Source organism: Eumetopias jubatus, unplaced genomic scaffold (genome assembly GCF_037043125.1).
Source record: "Eumetopias jubatus isolate StellerSeaLion01/CBP00866 unplaced genomic scaffold, mEumJub1_p1.0 scaffold_4, whole genome shotgun sequence".
NCBI classification, from domain to species: Eukaryota; Metazoa; Chordata; class Mammalia; order Carnivora; family Otariidae; genus Eumetopias; species Eumetopias jubatus.
Genome location: NW_028274810.1, coordinates 56807779 through 56826176, shown reverse-complemented (window position 1 = coordinate 56826176; position 18398 = coordinate 56807779). Strand labels below are relative to the sequence as shown.

The window sequence follows — 18398 nt, the reverse complement described above, 5'->3', positions numbered from 1 at the left end:
CGACGTGGGGCTCGATCCCACGCCCCTGAGCCGAAACAAAGAGTTGGACGCTCAACCAAATCAGCCACCCAGGTGCCCCTATACTGATATTTCTTAATATTAAGGTCCTTTTTGGGGATGTTTTTTAATTTAAGGAATACTTTCTTTTCCCCACATAATATGTCTCTAGTTAGTCAGATCTTTTACAGTTTTCTCCTTAAATATGCTGTACGGTCTTTTTTAGTTTAATTCTGAGGTAATTTACTGGTCCCCCCCCCCTTTGTGAATAATGTCTTATTTTCAAATTAGCTATTGCTGAAGTAGAGGTAATGATACTGACTTGGTAATTTGATCTTATATCTGACAAATGTGTGAAACTCTAGTTTGTGCTCCTGTTGAATTTCCTTTTTAAAAAAAAATTATCTAGGGGCGCCTGGGTGGCTCAGTCGTTAAGCGTCTGCCTTCGGCTCAGGTCGTGATCCCAGGGTCCTGGGATTGAGCCCCGCATCGGGCTCCCTGCTCCGCGGGAAGCCTGCTTCTCCCTCTGACCCTCCCCCTGCTTGTGTTCCCTCTCTCGCTGTGTCTCTCTCTCTGTCAAATAAATAAATAAAATCTTAAAAAAAAAAAAATTATCTACCTGTCTGTCTACCTGCCTACCTACTTATCTATCTATCTATTTTTCATCATGGTAATCCCCTTCACCTATTTCCTCCATCCCTCCCACCCTAGTAACCATCAATTTGTTCTCTATAGTTAAGAGTCTGTTTCCAGGCACCTGGGTGGCTCAGTTGATTAAGCAGCTGCCTTTGGCTCCAGTCATGATCCCAGGGTTCTGGGATCTAGTTCTGCATCCAGCTCCATGCTCAGCGGGGAGCCTGCTTCTCCCTTTGCCTGCCGCTCCCCTGCTTGTGCTCACGCTCTCTCTCTCTGTCAAATAAATAAATAAAATTAAAAAAAAGTCTGTTTCTTGGTTTGTCTCTCTTTTTTCCTTTGCTCATTTGTTTTGTTTCTTAAATTCCACATATGAGTGAGATCATATAGTATTTGTCTTTCTTTGACTTATTACACTTAGCATTATACTCTCTAGCTCCATCCATGTTGCAAAGGCAAGATTTCATTGTTGTTTTATGGCTGAATAATATCCGTTGTCTATATATACAACATATCTTCCTTATCCATTCATCTATTGATGGACATTTGGGCAGCTTGCTTCCAAATATGGCTATTGTAAATAATGTTGCAATAAACATAAGCGTGCATATATCTTTTCAAATTAGTGTTTTCATATTCTTTGAGTAAATGCCCAGTAGTGGAATTTACTAGATCATATGGTATTTCTATTTTTAACTGTTTGGGGAACCTCCATACTGTTTTTCATAGTGGCTGCACCAGTTTGCATTCCCACCAACAGTGTACAAGGGATCCTTTTTCTGCACATCCTCACCAGCACTTGTTTCTCGTGCTTTTGATTTTAGCTATTCTGACAGGTGTGAGGTGATATCTCATTGTAGCTTTGGTTTGCATTTCCCTGATGATGAGTGATGATGAACATCTTTTCATGTCTGCTGGCATCTGTGTGTCTTCTGCCCATTTTTTAATTGGATTATTTAATTGGATTTTGGGGGGGGTGTTGAGTTGAATCAATTCTTTATGTATTTTGGATACTAACCCTCTACTGGATATGTCATTTGTAAATATCTTCTCCTATTCTGTAGGTGGCTTTTAGTTTTGTTGATTGTTTCTTTTGCTGTGCACAAACTTTTTATTTTGATGTAGCCCTGATAGTTTTATTTTTGCTTTTATTTCCCTTGCCTCAGGAGACACATCTAGAAAAATGTTGCTACAACTGATGTCAGAGAGATTATTGCCTGTGCTCTCTTCAAGAATTTTTATGGTTTCAGGTCTCACATTTAGGTCTTTAATCCATTTTGAGTTTATTTTTGTGTATGGTGAAAGAAAATGGTCCAGTTTCATTCTTTTGCAAGTAGTTTTAGGAATACTTAAAAAGGGAAAAAATGAGAAGCTTTGACTCAAATATGGCTTTAATTATTAAAGAAAAGTTTGTTCTAATGAAACAATTTGCATACATTTTATTGTGTCCTTGCACTTAATGGGAAGATGAGAATTAATCTGAAGAGAGTTCAAAACTAAGGTATTTTCTTGTTTATAAAAGTGCTTCCTGGGGTGCCTGGGTGGCTCAGTCGTTAAGCGTCTGCCTTTGGCTCAGGTCATGGTCCCAGGGTCCTGGGATCGAGTCCAGCATCGGGCACCCTGCTCAGTGGGAAGCCTGCTTCTCCCTCTCCCACTCCCCCTGCTTGTGCTCCCTCTCTCACTGTGTCTCTGTAAAATAAATAAATAAAATCTTAAAAAAAAAAAGTGCTTCCCATGGTAGCCAGAGGCGGGGAGTCGTAGGTAAGATGGGTGAAGGTCGTCAAAAGGTACGAACTTCCCGTCATAAGATAAATAAGGCCTGGGGATGTAATGTACACCATGATGACTCTAGTTAATGAGACCATATTGTATATTTGAAAGTTTTAGATATAACTAAATTTATTGTTATAATTTTGCAGTATATACATACATCTAATTATGTTGTACACCTAATATGTATAATGTTATATGTCAGTTATATCTCAATAAAAGATAGCTTCATGGTTGACAAAAACATTTCTTCATTTGTGCTAAAAAATAAATGAATAAATAAAATAAAAATTGTTTCCAGGGGTGCCTGGGTGTCTCAGTCAGTTGAACATCAGCCTTTGGTACAGGTTGGCTCCCTACTCAGAGGGGAATCTGCTCCTCCCTCTCTCGTTGCCCCTCCCCGCCAACTTGTGCTATTGCTCGCTCGCTCGCTCGCTCTCTCTGTCTCTCTCTCTCTCTCAAATAAGATCTTTTAAAACAATAAAATAAAAATTTTTCTGTTTTCAGGAAGATGATAAAGAGGAAGAAAGTCATTATATTTTACATTCAAACAATAATGAAGACAAGACTGAACTTTCAGGAACAATTCATGATATAAATTCATCTTTAATACTTGAAGCACCCAAGGTATTTAGTAAATTGATTTCCTATTTGAATGGTTTGCTGTGAGCTAACATTTCTATAAAGAAGACAAAAGCTTGTTCCTACTCTTGGCTAAAGGGATATAAATAAAATGATCCTCTCCTCTTTTATTTAAGATTTTATTTATTTATTTGACAGAGAGAGACAGTGAGGGAGGGAACACAAGTAGGAGCAGTGGGAGAGGGAGAAGCAGGCTTCCTGCCAAGCAGGGAGCCCGATGCAGGGCTTGATCCCAGGACCCTGGGATCATGACCTGAGCTGAAGGCAGACGCTTAACGACTGAGCCACCCAGGCACCCCTATTTTTTTTTTAAATGAACTGTTTTCCCTCTTGTATCTCAGTGGCTTCATAAATGACATAGGCCAGATATAAGGCATTTTCAAAGCACAAACATACCTTATTTTATACCACAGATACAGTCTTAAAATTTTGAGGGTAGAACACAATGTTCAAAAATAGACATGCATTTAAAATGCTGTAGAAAATAGAGCTATACCAAAGGACTTCTTACTGAATACTTTCTAAAGAAAAGAGTTATTTAGCCAAACCCTTTTTTACGCTTTAATTTTAGAAAGGCTATTTTGAAGCTTTTCCTTTTTTATTCTGAAAATGAATTGTGCTTATTTTGCTCTTTGCAGGTAGCGTATGGTATTGCTTTACCTGATAACAACTGTCTGGTGATATTCTTTGCATAATTTACTGACAGTGCCTCGAGCTGATATTTATTTCTGTACTATACGTTGTGGGGGTTTTTTTAGTGTAGACATTCTTTGTTAAAATTTCGTGAAGTGTATGACATCTTCAAATATACCGTGTAAACACACCTGTAAAAAAATTAGCTTGCAGTATTTGATACACTATAGTAATTTAAAGGTGGGAAGTCGTAGGTTCATTTCATGAATTTGCATTTGGTAATACTTAATGAATAGGTGTCCAAGTAGGAAATATCATTGATCTCTCAAGAGGAATTGGGCCTCGTTGTGCTCAGCACTCTTGAGGATCCCCAGGGTTAGGTTAGAGGCTCAGCAAATCCATACATTCCTCAGGCAATACCTAGGAACTCAGCAAAGTTTCTGCACATGTATGACTAGTTTCAGTTGTGTGTACTTCTAATTAGTGAAATATCAGTTAATTAAAAAACATACTGTATTGGTTCCTTTTTGCCATGTAATTTCAGTACAGTTGAAAAAAATACATTTCTGTTACAGGGCATATTATAAAATAGTCATACTCAAAGTAGTTGAGACATACGTCCCATATCTTTATAGAGACTGCTTTTTGATAATTTCAAGAGCCATAATTTCTTTTAAGTTTTATAAGCTTGAAAATATCTTTGCTTTCCTAGGTAATAGTATGATGTGTGTCTATATTTATGTACTACTTCTGTATGAGATGCATGAGCTAAATGTTCAGTGCAGCAGGTTAACAAAATTCCTATTTCTGATTGAGAATTTTCAGGTGGTTAATGTATAACAACCCTTTTGGAATAGTCATTCACCTTGCCAGGGGCAGATTTCTGCCTCTTACTGTTTGTCCCTTTCTTTGAGGGTTATGTGGGAGTGAGCTTTTATTTCTCCTTTGTAATAGAGAGCTGTTCAAGTAACTGTGCCTTGGCGTGGAATGTAGTCATTGAGGTTATGTCAGGGGTTAACTCCCCAGTTAATGCGTCGAGTGCCACTTCAGGACAGGTGGGGTTAAAATTATTTTTGCAACTTTTATTTACAGGAATTTAGAGATGAACCCTATTATAAAGAGGAGCTTGTAGATGAGCCGTTCCTCGATTTGGGAAAGGCTTTTCAGTCCCAACAGAAAGCGATAGACAACAGCAAGGAGGCCTGGGAGATGCATGAATTTCTGACTCCTAGATTGCAGGAGATGGGGGAAGAAAGAGAGATGCTTGTTGATGAAGAATACGAGCTATATCGAGATCACTTTCCGTCCATGGATTTATATCCCTCATCACACCTTCAAGAGGCTGCTCCTGTTCCCTCTGTGAAGGAACTTCACTTTGGCACTCAGTGGTTACAGGACAGCGAACCATCTGAGCTTCAAGAAGCCAGATCCATGAGGAGTATGTATTCCCAGGAGACACAGCAGTACAGCTGTAGCGCTGGAAACATGGTAAGGGATGAGAACAGCTCTTCCACATCCCTCCTTCTCTCCCCTGCCCTCCCAGCCCCTGTGCCTAAGTCCTGTCACTTTCAAAAGAACAAAACGTAATGGAAAATACAGTTTTTGTAATTAATCATTTTTCCAAGATATACCGTGTAGTGTAATGCTATAAGGATAAACTCATCTTTTCTGTATTATACAACTACTAGTAAGAGTCCATAAGCTGTGGTTGCCTTTTATAGTGGTTTATAGTGGGTTTTTGCCTTGTTTTTTTTTTAATGATGTATTTCTCCAGATTATCCATTTCAAAGAAGAGTTCTTTTGCCATTTGTGGTTTTTTTATTCCCTCAGGGAGACACCCCTCTATATTTCTCATATTGTGTATTTGTATTAGGAAAATCAAGGCAAAATTGACTCAAGATATGTTGTTTGTGTCTTGTTTATTCACACTGTTCTCTGTGTTACATATGATACTAAATAGAAGATCACTGAACTCTTAAAAATTATCTTTACACTTGTGTTACTGCCTATTTTCAACTTGGCAGGAAAGCATTATATTTAAATAGGTTTGTCCTTACTATAGATCACCAATAAACTTTATTTTTATAAAATTAGGGTTAACTGGTCACCAATTGGAATCTTTCATTAGGGACATTTTTAATGTTTTAGTTTGCTTGTTCATTTCATGCCCCAAATCAGCTTCCAGGGAAATGAAAAGAAAATTATTATATAGAGGTTTTTTGCTTTTCGTTTTAAGGGGGGTGGGTATAGGGACAGAGGGAGAAGGAGAGAGAGAATCTTAAGCAGGCTCCACGTCCAGGGCAGAGCCCCACATGGAGCTTGATCTCACGATCCTGAGATCATGACCTGAACTGAAATCAAGAGTCAGAAGCTTAACCAACTGAGTCATCTAGGCGCTCCTAGGGATATTTTTTACAAGGCCACTTAGCAGTATGTTTAGGTACAGCGCAGTACTCCCCTCACAGACATCAGCAACTTTCTTGCAGTGCTGTGGGGAGTGTGCTTTTCTTTACTCTCAGTGGGCCCATGGGGCTAGTTTCTTTGCTCTCTCCTTCCTCAGAACTATCCTTCTTTTCCCCCTTTTGCAAATGCTATGGGTCCTTCTTCTATGCAAGGTGCTATACAAGCTGTATTTATGGAATGCAAGAGGATTAGTGGACTCTGGAAAGTCTACCAGAGAACAGATGTTTTGGGATTATGTGAATAATGCCTGGATATGGGCAGAGGTGACAAAGAATCACCTGGTGTGTTGCCATTGACATTGGTGCTTCCTTTCCTTGCCAGTCCCGTTCCTGTATCTGTAAGTACTCTAACCCAAACAGAATATTGAGTTATATGGAGCAAATTCTAATCACAGATTAGTGAATATTCATAAATACTCCTTTGTTGTGGCTTTCTTCTATAAAAAGAAAATTTTCTATTTACCTAAATATAAGGCAACCTGAAATAGAGGACCATTTTAGTATATAAACTTTTAGGGTTCTAGACTAAATAGTCACAGGTACATTCACAGTATTTATAAATTTAAACATTCATATTTTAAAAACTGCCAAATGTTAAATTTTTTGCCTATTCTCACATTTAATGACATAATTTTATTCAGTCTTTCAATGCATATTTATGTCCATAAATAAATTATCACTAGAATCACCTTTCTGTCATTTAATACAGTTTTCCAAATATATCATCTTAATTTTCATATAGGTTGTTTGAGATACAGTAATTTTTTAATCCATACTATCAGTCAGAATTTTATCCTGATCTCAAGTACTCATTTGCATAACAATAGGCTTTAAAAGAACTCCTTTTGTAAGCACATAGTGATTATCTTCACAATATAACCACTTTGTTGTTTGTTAAAGTGCTATTTATTTATTTATTTATTTATTTATTTTTAAAGATTTTATTTATTTGAGAGAGAATGAGAGAGAGCATGAGAGGGAAGAGGGTCAGAGGGAGAAGCAGACTCCCTGCTGAGCAGGGAGCCCGACGTGGGACTCGATCCCAGGACTCCAGGATCATGACCTGAGCCAAAGGCAGTCGCTCAACCAACTGAGCCACCCAGGCGCCCTAAAGTGCTATTTAAAAAGCTTGTTTATAACAACATTCAGTGCTCACAATTTGAAAGACCTGCATCCTAATTACTAAATCTGTGTTAAATTTCCTAGCTTCCTTCTTTTTATTTTCCATTTCTGATTCTGTGAGGTGACCTATAAGGTCCCTAAAATGGCACTGATTAAACTTGTTGCCACCCCAGGGGTGCCTGGGTGGCTTAGTGGATTAAATGTCCAACTCTTGGTTTTGGCTCAGGTCATGATCTGAGTTGTGAGATCGAGCCCCACATGGGGCTCCGTGTTAGGAGCCCACTTGGGATTCTTTCTCTCCCCCTCTCCCTCTGCTCCTCCCCTCCCCTCCAACTTGCACACACTCTCTTTAAAAAAAATAATTTCAGCCTTAATGTGTCTTGTGTGCACAATATTTTATTTTCTTTAAATAATTAAATCTTCTTGTTTTGAGCATTCTTTTCCTCCCTTCCTGAACTCCACAATGATGGCAGTGTAAGGGAGAAAAAATTTTTCCTCTACCCTCATTGGTTCTCTGGCTGGGGTCTTGGAAATTAAGCTGATGAAAGATTAACAAAAGAAAAACAATTTATTAACAAGTGTGGCATGCACTCATGCAGTAGAAACTCAGTGATGAATAACTCAAAGGGGTGGTTAGAACTTGGGCTTATATAGCTTCTTAACAAAGAACAATAAATTTATTGAGAAGTGACAAGACAAAGGAAAAAGGGTTTAGGTTTTAGGGTCAGAGCTGTAGGAAGGTAAATATAAGGGGGAAATTGATGAAAGATAAGGGTTGTTGTAGTTAGGTTTGTTATGTATGTTCCTCTTGCTGCCATCTCTGAGCTGAAAAAAAATCTAGATTCATCTCTGATGGTGAACACTTAGGGGAAGATAGCTTTTCTGTATGTGCTGTTTCGCATTTGTCTTCCTCTCCAAGTAATCCTTATGCCAAAGTGGCATATTTTTGATAGAATGGTCTAATTCTCTATAACAGTTACACACATAAGATCAGGATGGGCTTGAATCTTTATTTGCCCTCCTCTTAGAAAGGTACTTATGTGATGAAAATTTATTATCTAATATTTACAAGCTTTGGGTAGATTGTTAAAACATTTGAATACTTTACAAAATATGTAATTCTCAATACTCCTTTAGAGAGTGCCTCCAGAAGGGTAGAGTAACAGTATCACTTCTGTCTTCATTATAATATCCATTTTGGGCCACAGACATAGCTTTATTTGTGGAGTGCAGGTAGTACCCAACTACTTAGATTTACCTTTCTCTACTACTCTCTCACTCCATTTTAATTGAAGGATAAAACCATCAAGATTTATAGATCTGGTTCTTTATTTTTACTTGCAGTAAAATACACATTGCAGTAGCCCCTTCTGTTCCCTCCCCCTCCCCCCCCCCAATCTCTGGTTTCACTTTCACAATTTCAGTTACCTGGTCAGCCAAGGTCTGGAAGCAGGTGATCCTCCTTCTGACATATTCTCAGAAGGTCGGTACTAGCCTAACACATGCCTGCATCATTCCCCTCACTACATCTTATCACTTAGGCATTTTATCATCTCACATCATCACCATAAAAAGAAGGGTGAGCACAGTATAATAAGATATTTTGAGAAAGAGACCACATTTACATAACTCTTATCACAATATAATTGTTCTATTTCATTATCAGTTATTGTTGTTAATCTCTTACTGTGACTAATTTATAAATTAAACTTTATCATAGGTATGTATATATAGGAAAAAATAGTATATACAGGGTTTGGTACTATCTTTGGTTTCAGGCATCCACTGGGTGTCTTGGGATATATCCCCCACAGATAAGGAGGGGCTACTGTACATAAAATTTACCATTTTAACCATTTCTAGGCTTACAGTTCAGTAGCATTAAATACGCTTGCATTATTGTACAACCATTATCACCATCCATCTCCAGAATTGTTTTCATCTTCCCAGATTGAAAGTCTGTACCCATTAAACAGTAACTATTCATTCTCCCCTTTTCTCATCCCCTGGCAAACAATCACAGTCCTACTTTCTTTCTCTAAGAGTTTGATGACTTTAGGTACCTCATTTAAGTGGAATTATACAATATTTGTCCTGTTGTGTGAGGCTTATTTCATTCATCATGCCTTCAAGTTTCATCCACATTGTAGCGTATGTTGGAATTTTCTCCCTTTATAAGGCTGAATAATATTCCATTGTATGTATATAGCACAGTCTTTTAACCCATTCATCACTTGATGAACATCTGGATTGTTTCTACCTTTGGCTACTGTGACTAATGCTGCTGCAAACACTGATATAAAGTATCTGTTCAAATCATTATTTTAAATTTTTTGGAGTATATACCCAAAAGTTAAATTGCTAGATCATATGCAAGTCTATGTTTAATTTTTTTGGGGGGGGAACCACCATCCTATTTTCCATAGTACCTGTACCACTTTATATGCCCACCAGTAATGCACAGATTTTCCCATTTTTATACATGCCTGACAATACCTGTTTTCTGTTTTTGTTTTTGTTTTTTTTAAAGGTGCAAAGTAGTATCTTATTGTGGTTTTGATTTGCATTTTTCTAAATATTATTAGGAAAAGTTGAGCAGCTTTTCATGTGCTCATTGGCCATCTTCATATATTCTCTGGAGAAGTGTCTTAAGTTTTTTGCCCCTTTTCAAAAGATCTGACTCTTGCCTGGGGATTATTTACCTAAGACTGATTGTATATCCTTATTTTCTTCTCTATTTAGAAAAACTCATTTTTCTAAAGAGCTGACCCTCTATATTGAAATTCAGATTCAGCTATCCGTTCTCTTATTCCTCAGTTACATAACTGTCATTAACATTTTTTTTTAAGTCCAGAATTGCTGTAAAATTTCTTCTAAGTACTCAGTGCTTACCATCTCCTCCTTACTCGCTTCTCTAAGGAATTCTTCTTTTATTCTAGGCAGCTAGGTTGTTACATCTCCTTTCTCATCCCAATTTAATATTTGAGTTGAATTCTATGTTCTGTAGGTTCCATTAGATATCTGATAGAGTTCTATACTTAGCTATATTCATAATCTGTATGGAAAAGTCAGTATTTGGTATATCAGTTTATGAGACATCCTTCTCTTACATTGAAGTATGACTAATATAATATTAATGTAAACAATGGACCGTGTAAAAGATGTCATTCACCTTTTTTGTTTTGAACAACCTAAATTTCCAACAATAGAGAATAATGGTGTTATTCATCTTAAATGAATTGAGTTATGTCCCTCTGGTGGCCCTAACAGTATCATTTAATTTTATGCCTATAAAAGTTTGTAAGATATTCGGGACACCTGGTGATCAGTTGGTTAAGTGTCTGCCTTTGGCTCAGGTCATGATCCTGGGGTCCTGGGATCAAGCCTCTGCCTCTCCCTCTCCCTGCCCCCTGCTCATGCTCTGTCTCACTATCTCTCCCTCTCTCAAATAAATAAAATCTTAAAAAAAAATCCAATAAATACATTAGTGAAGATTGTATGTTCTGGAAGACTATAACTTTCAGAAACCATAGAAGACATGTATCAAAGGAAGACAAGCAGATAATGCAAAAATCATTGATTGTGCTTATCTGCAGGTTTTAGGTTTGTATTACTGGTATTCGCCAGGCAGATAAAAGTGATAGGAAGGGCAAAGCAAGAGCTTAGAGCTATGAAAATCTCCGACCAGGTGTTTTGGGATCATCAGTGAAGCTATTGAGGTTGTGGTCCAACATGATCCATGAGTCAGTGTGTATCAACCATTGACCTTTCTTGGTTGGATAGATCTTTATTCTTACACCTCTGTGATCATTTCCTTAAATCCACTCATTAATGTTTATAAAACAGGTTTTTTTGGTTAAAAAAATCCAGGGTTTAAAAAAAAATAGATCTGGGAGCCTGGGTGGCTCAGTTGGTTAAGCGACTGCCTTCAGCTCAGGTCATGATCCTGGAGTCCCGGGATCGAGTCCCGCATCGGGCTCCCTGCTCAGCGGAGAGTCTGCTTCTCCCTCTGACCCTCTTCCCTCTCGTGCTCTCTATCTCTCATTCTCTCTCTCAAATAAATAAATAAAATCTTTAAAAAAATAGATCTTATTAGCCTGTACCCTTGCAGATACAAAGTTATCAGCGTTTGTTACTGCTTGCCACAGTATAAACCGTTAACTGGAAGGCCTGTTTGTAGGGCCAGTTTTCCACTATCTGCTATCTGGTTTGAACAACATTATCATGTTCCTCACTTTATCATAAAGTACTAATGCATTTCTGTCTGTCTTCCTCTCAAGATGAAAGAAAATTTTGGCATCGGTTCCACACCCTCCATACCCTCATCTGAAGGAGACAGTCAACAAAGCAGATTTGATGATCTGGAAAATCTTAATTCATTAACAGAAAGCAGTCTGGATTTAGGTTTGTGGTCTTTGTTTCTCATAAACACAAATTACATTATTTTGCAATCTCTCAGTTTTATTTTTACATACGATAACTCTTACTGTCGTATTTTCATTCATTATGCTACAAATTTAAGTCTGTTTTTTAATCTGCTTCAGAATATCTGGAAGAATAAACATGGCTCATATGTCAATGGAGGGCTTTCAGATTCTGTTTTCTGAGAGGGCTGTATTTTCAGTGCCTGGTTTTGCTTTTTATGAGCAGTATGGATTAAAATTAAAACTAGTACCTTACATGCTAAACCTGAAATAAGTCTCTACTAATACATATTAAAATCTCTGGTGCTATTAAGTGATATTGTTAGCTCATTGAATAGGGTTGTTAAATATTAATAAAGCAAGGCATATTTTAAACATTTATGAAACATTTTTATAGCCATATATTATGGTCAATTTTGGTGCATTAATAACTTAGTTTCTATTAAAGAATCCTAAAAGTATAGTGCCTCTCCTTGCCTACCCCAATATTGATTCTTATATAATTTTGAAAACTTGACTTTTAAAAATAATTTTTCTTCATCCAACACTGAAATATCGAAGGCTGTTATATTATTAAGATCCCTAGGTGAGACAGTTAAGTTCTTTCACAGCACTGGGATTTATAGAGCCGTTGTTGAGGATTTATGCTGTCCTTCACATATTATCACTGCTTATAGGAAAAGTCTTTCTCTTTGGGCAGTTCTCATGTTGTATGGTAATACATAGGGCCAGAATGCACTATAGAAAGTTTTATAATGGTTTCTATGAGTTCAGCATTCTATTGAATAAAATCTAAAGAATGGGATCTTTAGTGGTAAAGATTGAAGTCATCTGGGAGCACCTGGGTGGCTCAGTTGGTTAAGCATCCAACTCTTGATTTTGGCTCAGGTCATGATCTCAGGGTTGTGAGATCAAGCCCAGCATTGGGCTCTGCTCTGAGTGTATAGCCTGCTTCAGATTCTCTCTCTGCCCCTCCCCACCCCTTCTTGCTCACTCTCTCAAAAAAAACAAACATAAAAGATTGAAGTCATCTATGAGATGATAACAATTGTCAATTCCCTGTGAGTCAAAACACAGCATGGATAGTTAATTTTGAATATCTAAGATTGGATGAGTTTATCCAGTTTTTCATGATAGATAACCAATTGTGACTAGGATGAAAATGGACTTTTTCCCCCACAAGTGTCCCATTGTACTATTTTTTAAAAATTTACCACATTTCTATAATCCTCCCACTGAGTACTTGGAGAAGATTTATGGCACAAATGAATGAACAACTGAATTAATAGGCCATATCTGTTTGATTGCCATTGATACTTTATAGCAATGTCATTACTCTTTTGGGCCAGGTAATTCTTTGTGTGGAGAGCTGACCTGTGCATGGTGGAATGTTCAGCAGCTTCCCTGCCTTCTAACCCTCATGCCAGTGGTACTCTCATTCCCAGTCATGATCAAAATCAGATTTCTCCAGACACTGTCAAATGTCCCCTGGGGGGCGAGATTCCCCCTGGTTGAGACTCACTCTCTGCGTTACACTGTCAGGATTGAAAGGGTAGACAGGCTAAATAGGATGGGTGCTGGTGGGGAGGAGCAGCAGAGTTGGGAAGAACACAGGAAAAATAGTCCCTTTTGAGCTCTGCTTTGTGTATTACCTAAGCGACTTCAGAGTTACTTCCTCTGACTTCTGCCTATGTAAGTTTCTTGGGGCCGCTGTACCAGATTGGCACAAACTTGGTGGCTTAAAACAACAGAAATTCATTCTCTCACTCTGCTCAAGGCCTGAAGTCCTAAATCAAGGTGCTGTGCTCCCTCTGAAGGCCTGAGGGAAAAACCTGCTTTTTGCCTTTTCCAGCTTCTGGTGGCTCTAGCCTTTTATGGCTCATGGCTGTTATCACTATGGTGTCTGCCTCTGTCTTCACACAGCTGTCCTGTCTTTGCCCTGTGTCTTCTCTTCTTTGTCTCTTATGAGGACATCTGTCATTGGGTTTAGGGCCCACGTGGGTAACCCAGGATGGTCTCATCTCATAATACTAACTGTATCTGCAAAGACCCCCCCCCCCACCGACGCCAAGTAAGGTCACATTCATACTTTCTCTGGTTGGGTATAACTTTTGGAGAGGTCCCCAATCTGCTCACTAACTGCCTTAACCTAATACTTTGCAAGGCCCTGGAACTTTATATTTTAGAGTATAATTTCGGGAATGAAGTTAGACGTGTATCTTAGATCTGTCCTCACTGGAAAAGCATTCATAACCACATGCTTTCAGGAAAAATTTTGAAAGCCTCTAGAATGCGGTGCAGCCGGCATGACTATCTGGATTAATGCTAACCGTGGGTAGGCTGAGAAATTACTAATACAAAGTCGACACAGATTTCAGCAGCATCCATATTGACTTCATTCTACTCAAGATTTGATTTTGCTCTTGAGATCCTGTTTGGCAAATGGCTGTTTCAGTCCCTGGTCCCTCTGTGTCACCAGGCAATCCTGCAGGCTTCTCCATGCCTCTCTGTTTCCTCAACTATAAAATGAAAGATTTGGGCTAAGTGTTCTCTAAGCCATCTTTCAAATCAGTAACTCTTTGACGACTTTATTAGTAAAAGACAATTTTAGATTTATCTCTGAATAATTAAATTTCTTTTTCTGAACAGTTAATTTAAAATTTATTTTTGAGAACCTTATGTGTAAACGGCTATTCTTGACCCTGTAGTTAATCCAAAATTTTGTATCCTCTAAGAGCCTCTACTCTTCTTGGGCTGTGAAACTAAACCTATAAATTAGCATAATTAATAAGGTGAAACATACAAGATAAATTCCAAGACAATAATACATTTAGTGTTACAAGTTTTCAGAAGGTTTCAGATAGAAAGTAGTTCTGTTTCCTAATGTTTGACTGCCCCTGCCTGGATGGTACCTCCAGGGAATGCTGGATGAGTCTCTATCATTGCACCCAAGAGTCAGGCACACTTACTCATTTGCATGTAGCTCTTACTATAAACTGAGCTTCTAGAAGGGACTTATATCTGATTGTGTTACCTTAGCAGGTGCTCAAGAAATACTTGTTGAATAAGAAAGTGAAATGCTACTTATGTGTGGTTATTCAACAGCCCTCCTTCCCGCCCCCCACCCGCAGTGGCCAGGTTATACAATAACTCACCCTCCTCTCAGATTCTTCTTGCCTTTATTTTATTGACCATTCTGTTCTTGCACCTCACCAAGTATAAGCCTTTTGAAAATTTCCCCCATTCCTCTCCTATAAACATTAACCTCCATTTGTCCAGGAACCTTTTTTTTTTTTTTAACTTCTTTGTTTTTCTAACCTTTGTGCGCCTGTATGGCCCTTACCCAACACCTGCATAGGCCCTGGAGGACTCGATTTGTTTTATGGGCTCTGGGTACTGTAGTGCACTTGGTGAGCAGCTCTGTAAAGTTTGAGTGTGTCAAGCACAGTGACAGATGAGAAATGTGTGCCTGAGCCCCCGCACCAAGGGTCTGTGGAGGAAGAGTGGGGCAAAGGGCACGGGCAGCCTTTGTGCGGAACAGGTAATAAAAAGTTTTAAATGGACTGCAGCAACCTCTGAAACCCAATGCCGTAATTTAACAGGCTACTTTTACCAGCATAGGTGGGTGGGAAACCGCTCTGCAAATAGAGCCGGTTCCCTCTTCCTAACACTGGTGTTTGGCCCCACCCCTGGTCTCTCCTCAGTGGGAAGGAGGAAGCCATAGGCAAAGCTAGAACTCTGAGGCAATGATACGGATTACAGTGCTTTGCAGGAATGTAGGTCCCTGTGGACAGGAGTAGAAGGGTACACAGGGATGGTGGACAGGCACCTGCGACATCCTATAATACCACCTGAGCATTACAGTTACTTTCACCCCCTCTTCAGGTTCTGTTGCATTACCAACTGATTCCAAAGTTTCTAGATAAAATAAAAAGCAATAGTAGTGAGTTTGCAGAAGATTTGTTCATTACGAAAAAATGGGAAGAGTTTAGGTCGTGCTTATAGGAAAAATTTTAGGGTAATTTCTCTGACCCTTAAAAATCACTTCTGATTTTCTAAAAAGCCAGAGCTCCAAAAAAATACTATAAATGTATGGATTCAAGGAAGGCATATGATCACAATTCATAATATTTGTCTAATATGCTGAAGAAAGATTGGCTGAGAATTTCTAATCGATTACTGGGGTGTATCCTAAGGGTGATTAATGGACCTATGCCAGTATGGGCGCAGGTCTCTAATTATGTGTCCTAGGACTGTAAGCACAACTCTGCCCTAGTCTTTTTTTCAGTAAATTGGGAAATGTCACAGATGGCGGGTCAGGTAAATTTGCACATTCCAATTGGCAAAATTCCTTAACCTGAGTTTCTCCATCTATAAAATATGGTTGCTAGTATCTTTTCTAACTCATAGTTTGATATGAAAACCAAATGAGGTAAACAAATGTAAATGAATTCTGAAATTTGTAAACAAAGCCCTGTTAAAAATGTGTTTTCTTAACATTATAAGCACTAGGTGATGTATGGAGTTGTCGAATCACTATATCGTACACCAGAACCTAATGTAACACTGTGTGTTAACTATACTGAAATTAAAACTAAAAAAAAAATTTTAATGTAAATGTTTTTATTTGGTTATTTGTTATTCTGTGGAATTTTTTTAAAATAAGTGAAATGTAGGAGTGCCTGCAGTTGGGACAGCTTAGGTTAAGAAGGGAAAATGTGTAGTGAGATTAGAATACAATCATTAAGGGGGTTCTTTTGATATAATATTTCTATTGCTAAAATATCATCTTTTCCGTGAGGCCATATGTAAAATTGTAACTCTCTTCCACTGAGCAGTCCCTATCCCCCTTCCTTGTTTCATTTTTTTTACCATACTACTTGTCACCAAATGACGTATTAAACATTTCACTTATTTAGTTTAATACAAGTAAGATTTCTACCTTGAAAGGTCTGCCCCTATTAGATGCCCATAACTATTTATTGAACGAATGAAGGATGAATGAAATCATCTTGTATTTACTATTATCTGGGTTTGCTCTTTAGGTATGATGATTCCAAACGATATCCAAGGCCCTGGCTTGCTTGTTGAACTCCCTGCTGTGGCTCAAAGAATGGAGCAAGATTTGCCCTTATACCAACTCCCCAGGACCCGAGTTGTTTCCAAGGCCTCGCCATACACAGGAACATCATCTAGATATACCACTGAAGCATGGTATGATACCATTTATTTTTGTTTTCACATTATAGAGTAGTTTTCTTTTTGCTTTTATTTTAAAAACATGATTATGGTGGAACATTTAGAAAATATGAATAAAATTGAATATTAGACAATTACTATGAGAATTTCACATACTTAAAATTGAAGCATATATACAATTTTGTATTCTTGCGGTTGTGTGGAAAAGATTACATAGAATATTTGCTTAGAGAATAAGAGTTTAATTGTTTATTTTAACAATGTAAGCAAGACATACAGCAGATTAAGGAGGGAATGGATTCAAGAGTTAGAGAATTTGCTGGAATTGGTGACTGATAAAATGTGTCAGGGCGAGAAGACATAGTTGAGGATGACTTGTGTTTCTGGACTGGGACAATAAATGAATTGTGGCACCATTAATTCTTTCATATATGATTGTAGGAGCAAAGGAAGCAACTTAAGTATACATTGATAGATGAATGGATAAAGAAGATGTGGTATTGGGGTACTGGGTGGCTCAGCCAGTTAAGCATCTGCCTTCAGATCATGATCTCAGGGTTCTGGAATCAAGCCCCATGTCAGGCTCTCTGCTCAGCAGGGAGTCTGCTTCTCCCTCTCCTCCTGTGCTCTCACTCACTCGCTCTCAAATAAATAAATAAAATCTTTAAAAAATAAAAGACATGGTATACATGCAATGGAATATTAGTGAGAAAAAAGAATGAAATATTGCCATTCTCAACAGCATAGACAGACATAAGAGGATATTACGCTAAATGAGATAGGTCAGATAGTGAAAGACAAATACTATATGATTTCACTTATATGTGGAATCTAAAAAACAAAACACACGAACAAATGAACAAACAGAAACTGTCTCATAAACAGAAAAAACTGGTAGTTGCCAGATGGGAGGGGGAAGAGGGATGGGCGAAATAAGTGAAGGGGATTAAGAGGCACATGCTTCGAGTTATAAATAAGTTATGGGGATAAGTACAGCATAAGGAATATAGTGGATAATGTTATAATTTTATGGTGATAGATGGTAGCTACACTTATCATGGTGAGCTTTTTGCTATGTATAGAACTGTCAAATCACTTATGTTGTATACCTGAAACTAATCAAACATTGTATATTATACTTCAGTTTAAAAAAAATTATAGGAGCATGAACAGGTTGGAAGGGAAAATGAATTTGGTTTGGGACATGTTGAGGGTTTCACAAAGTGAAGTGGAATCAATTAGGTGTGTGATTCTGGGGTTTAATGTTGAGATCTATCCTGATGTGGATAATTGGGAGCAAGATCAAGTGTAGGTGAAACTGCTGGATTTGAACAATCATCCAGGGTAAGCTCAAATAATAAGAGCATAAGGCCAGAATTATAGTCCTGCAAAGTAGCATTGTTATAGGTATGAATGGAGGAAGAAAATAGTGGAGTGGAATGAATGAACAAAATGTTGGAGGAAATTGATGAGCCCAGAGATAGTCATGGGGGCGCCTGGGTGGCTCAGTCATTAA

At 38.1% G+C, this 18398-nt stretch overlaps 1 protein-coding gene across 5 annotated transcripts in view; it reads left to right on the top strand.

The window, feature by feature from the left end:
• PATJ (PATJ crumbs cell polarity complex component) overlaps positions 1-18398 on the top strand; it is a 335447-nt gene that overhangs the window by 84975 nt on the left and 232074 nt on the right. For all 5 annotated transcript variants that reach the window (XM_028106828.2, XM_088022976.1, XM_088022975.1 and 2 more), the window contains 4 exons: positions 2908-3027; positions 4768-5163; positions 11540-11663; positions 16729-16897. In XM_028106828.2, the coding sequence (XP_027962629.1) occupies positions 2908-3027; positions 4768-5163; positions 11540-11663; positions 16729-16897 (809 nt within the window). The remainder of the gene's footprint in view (positions 1-2907; positions 3028-4767; positions 5164-11539; positions 11664-16728; positions 16898-18398) is intronic.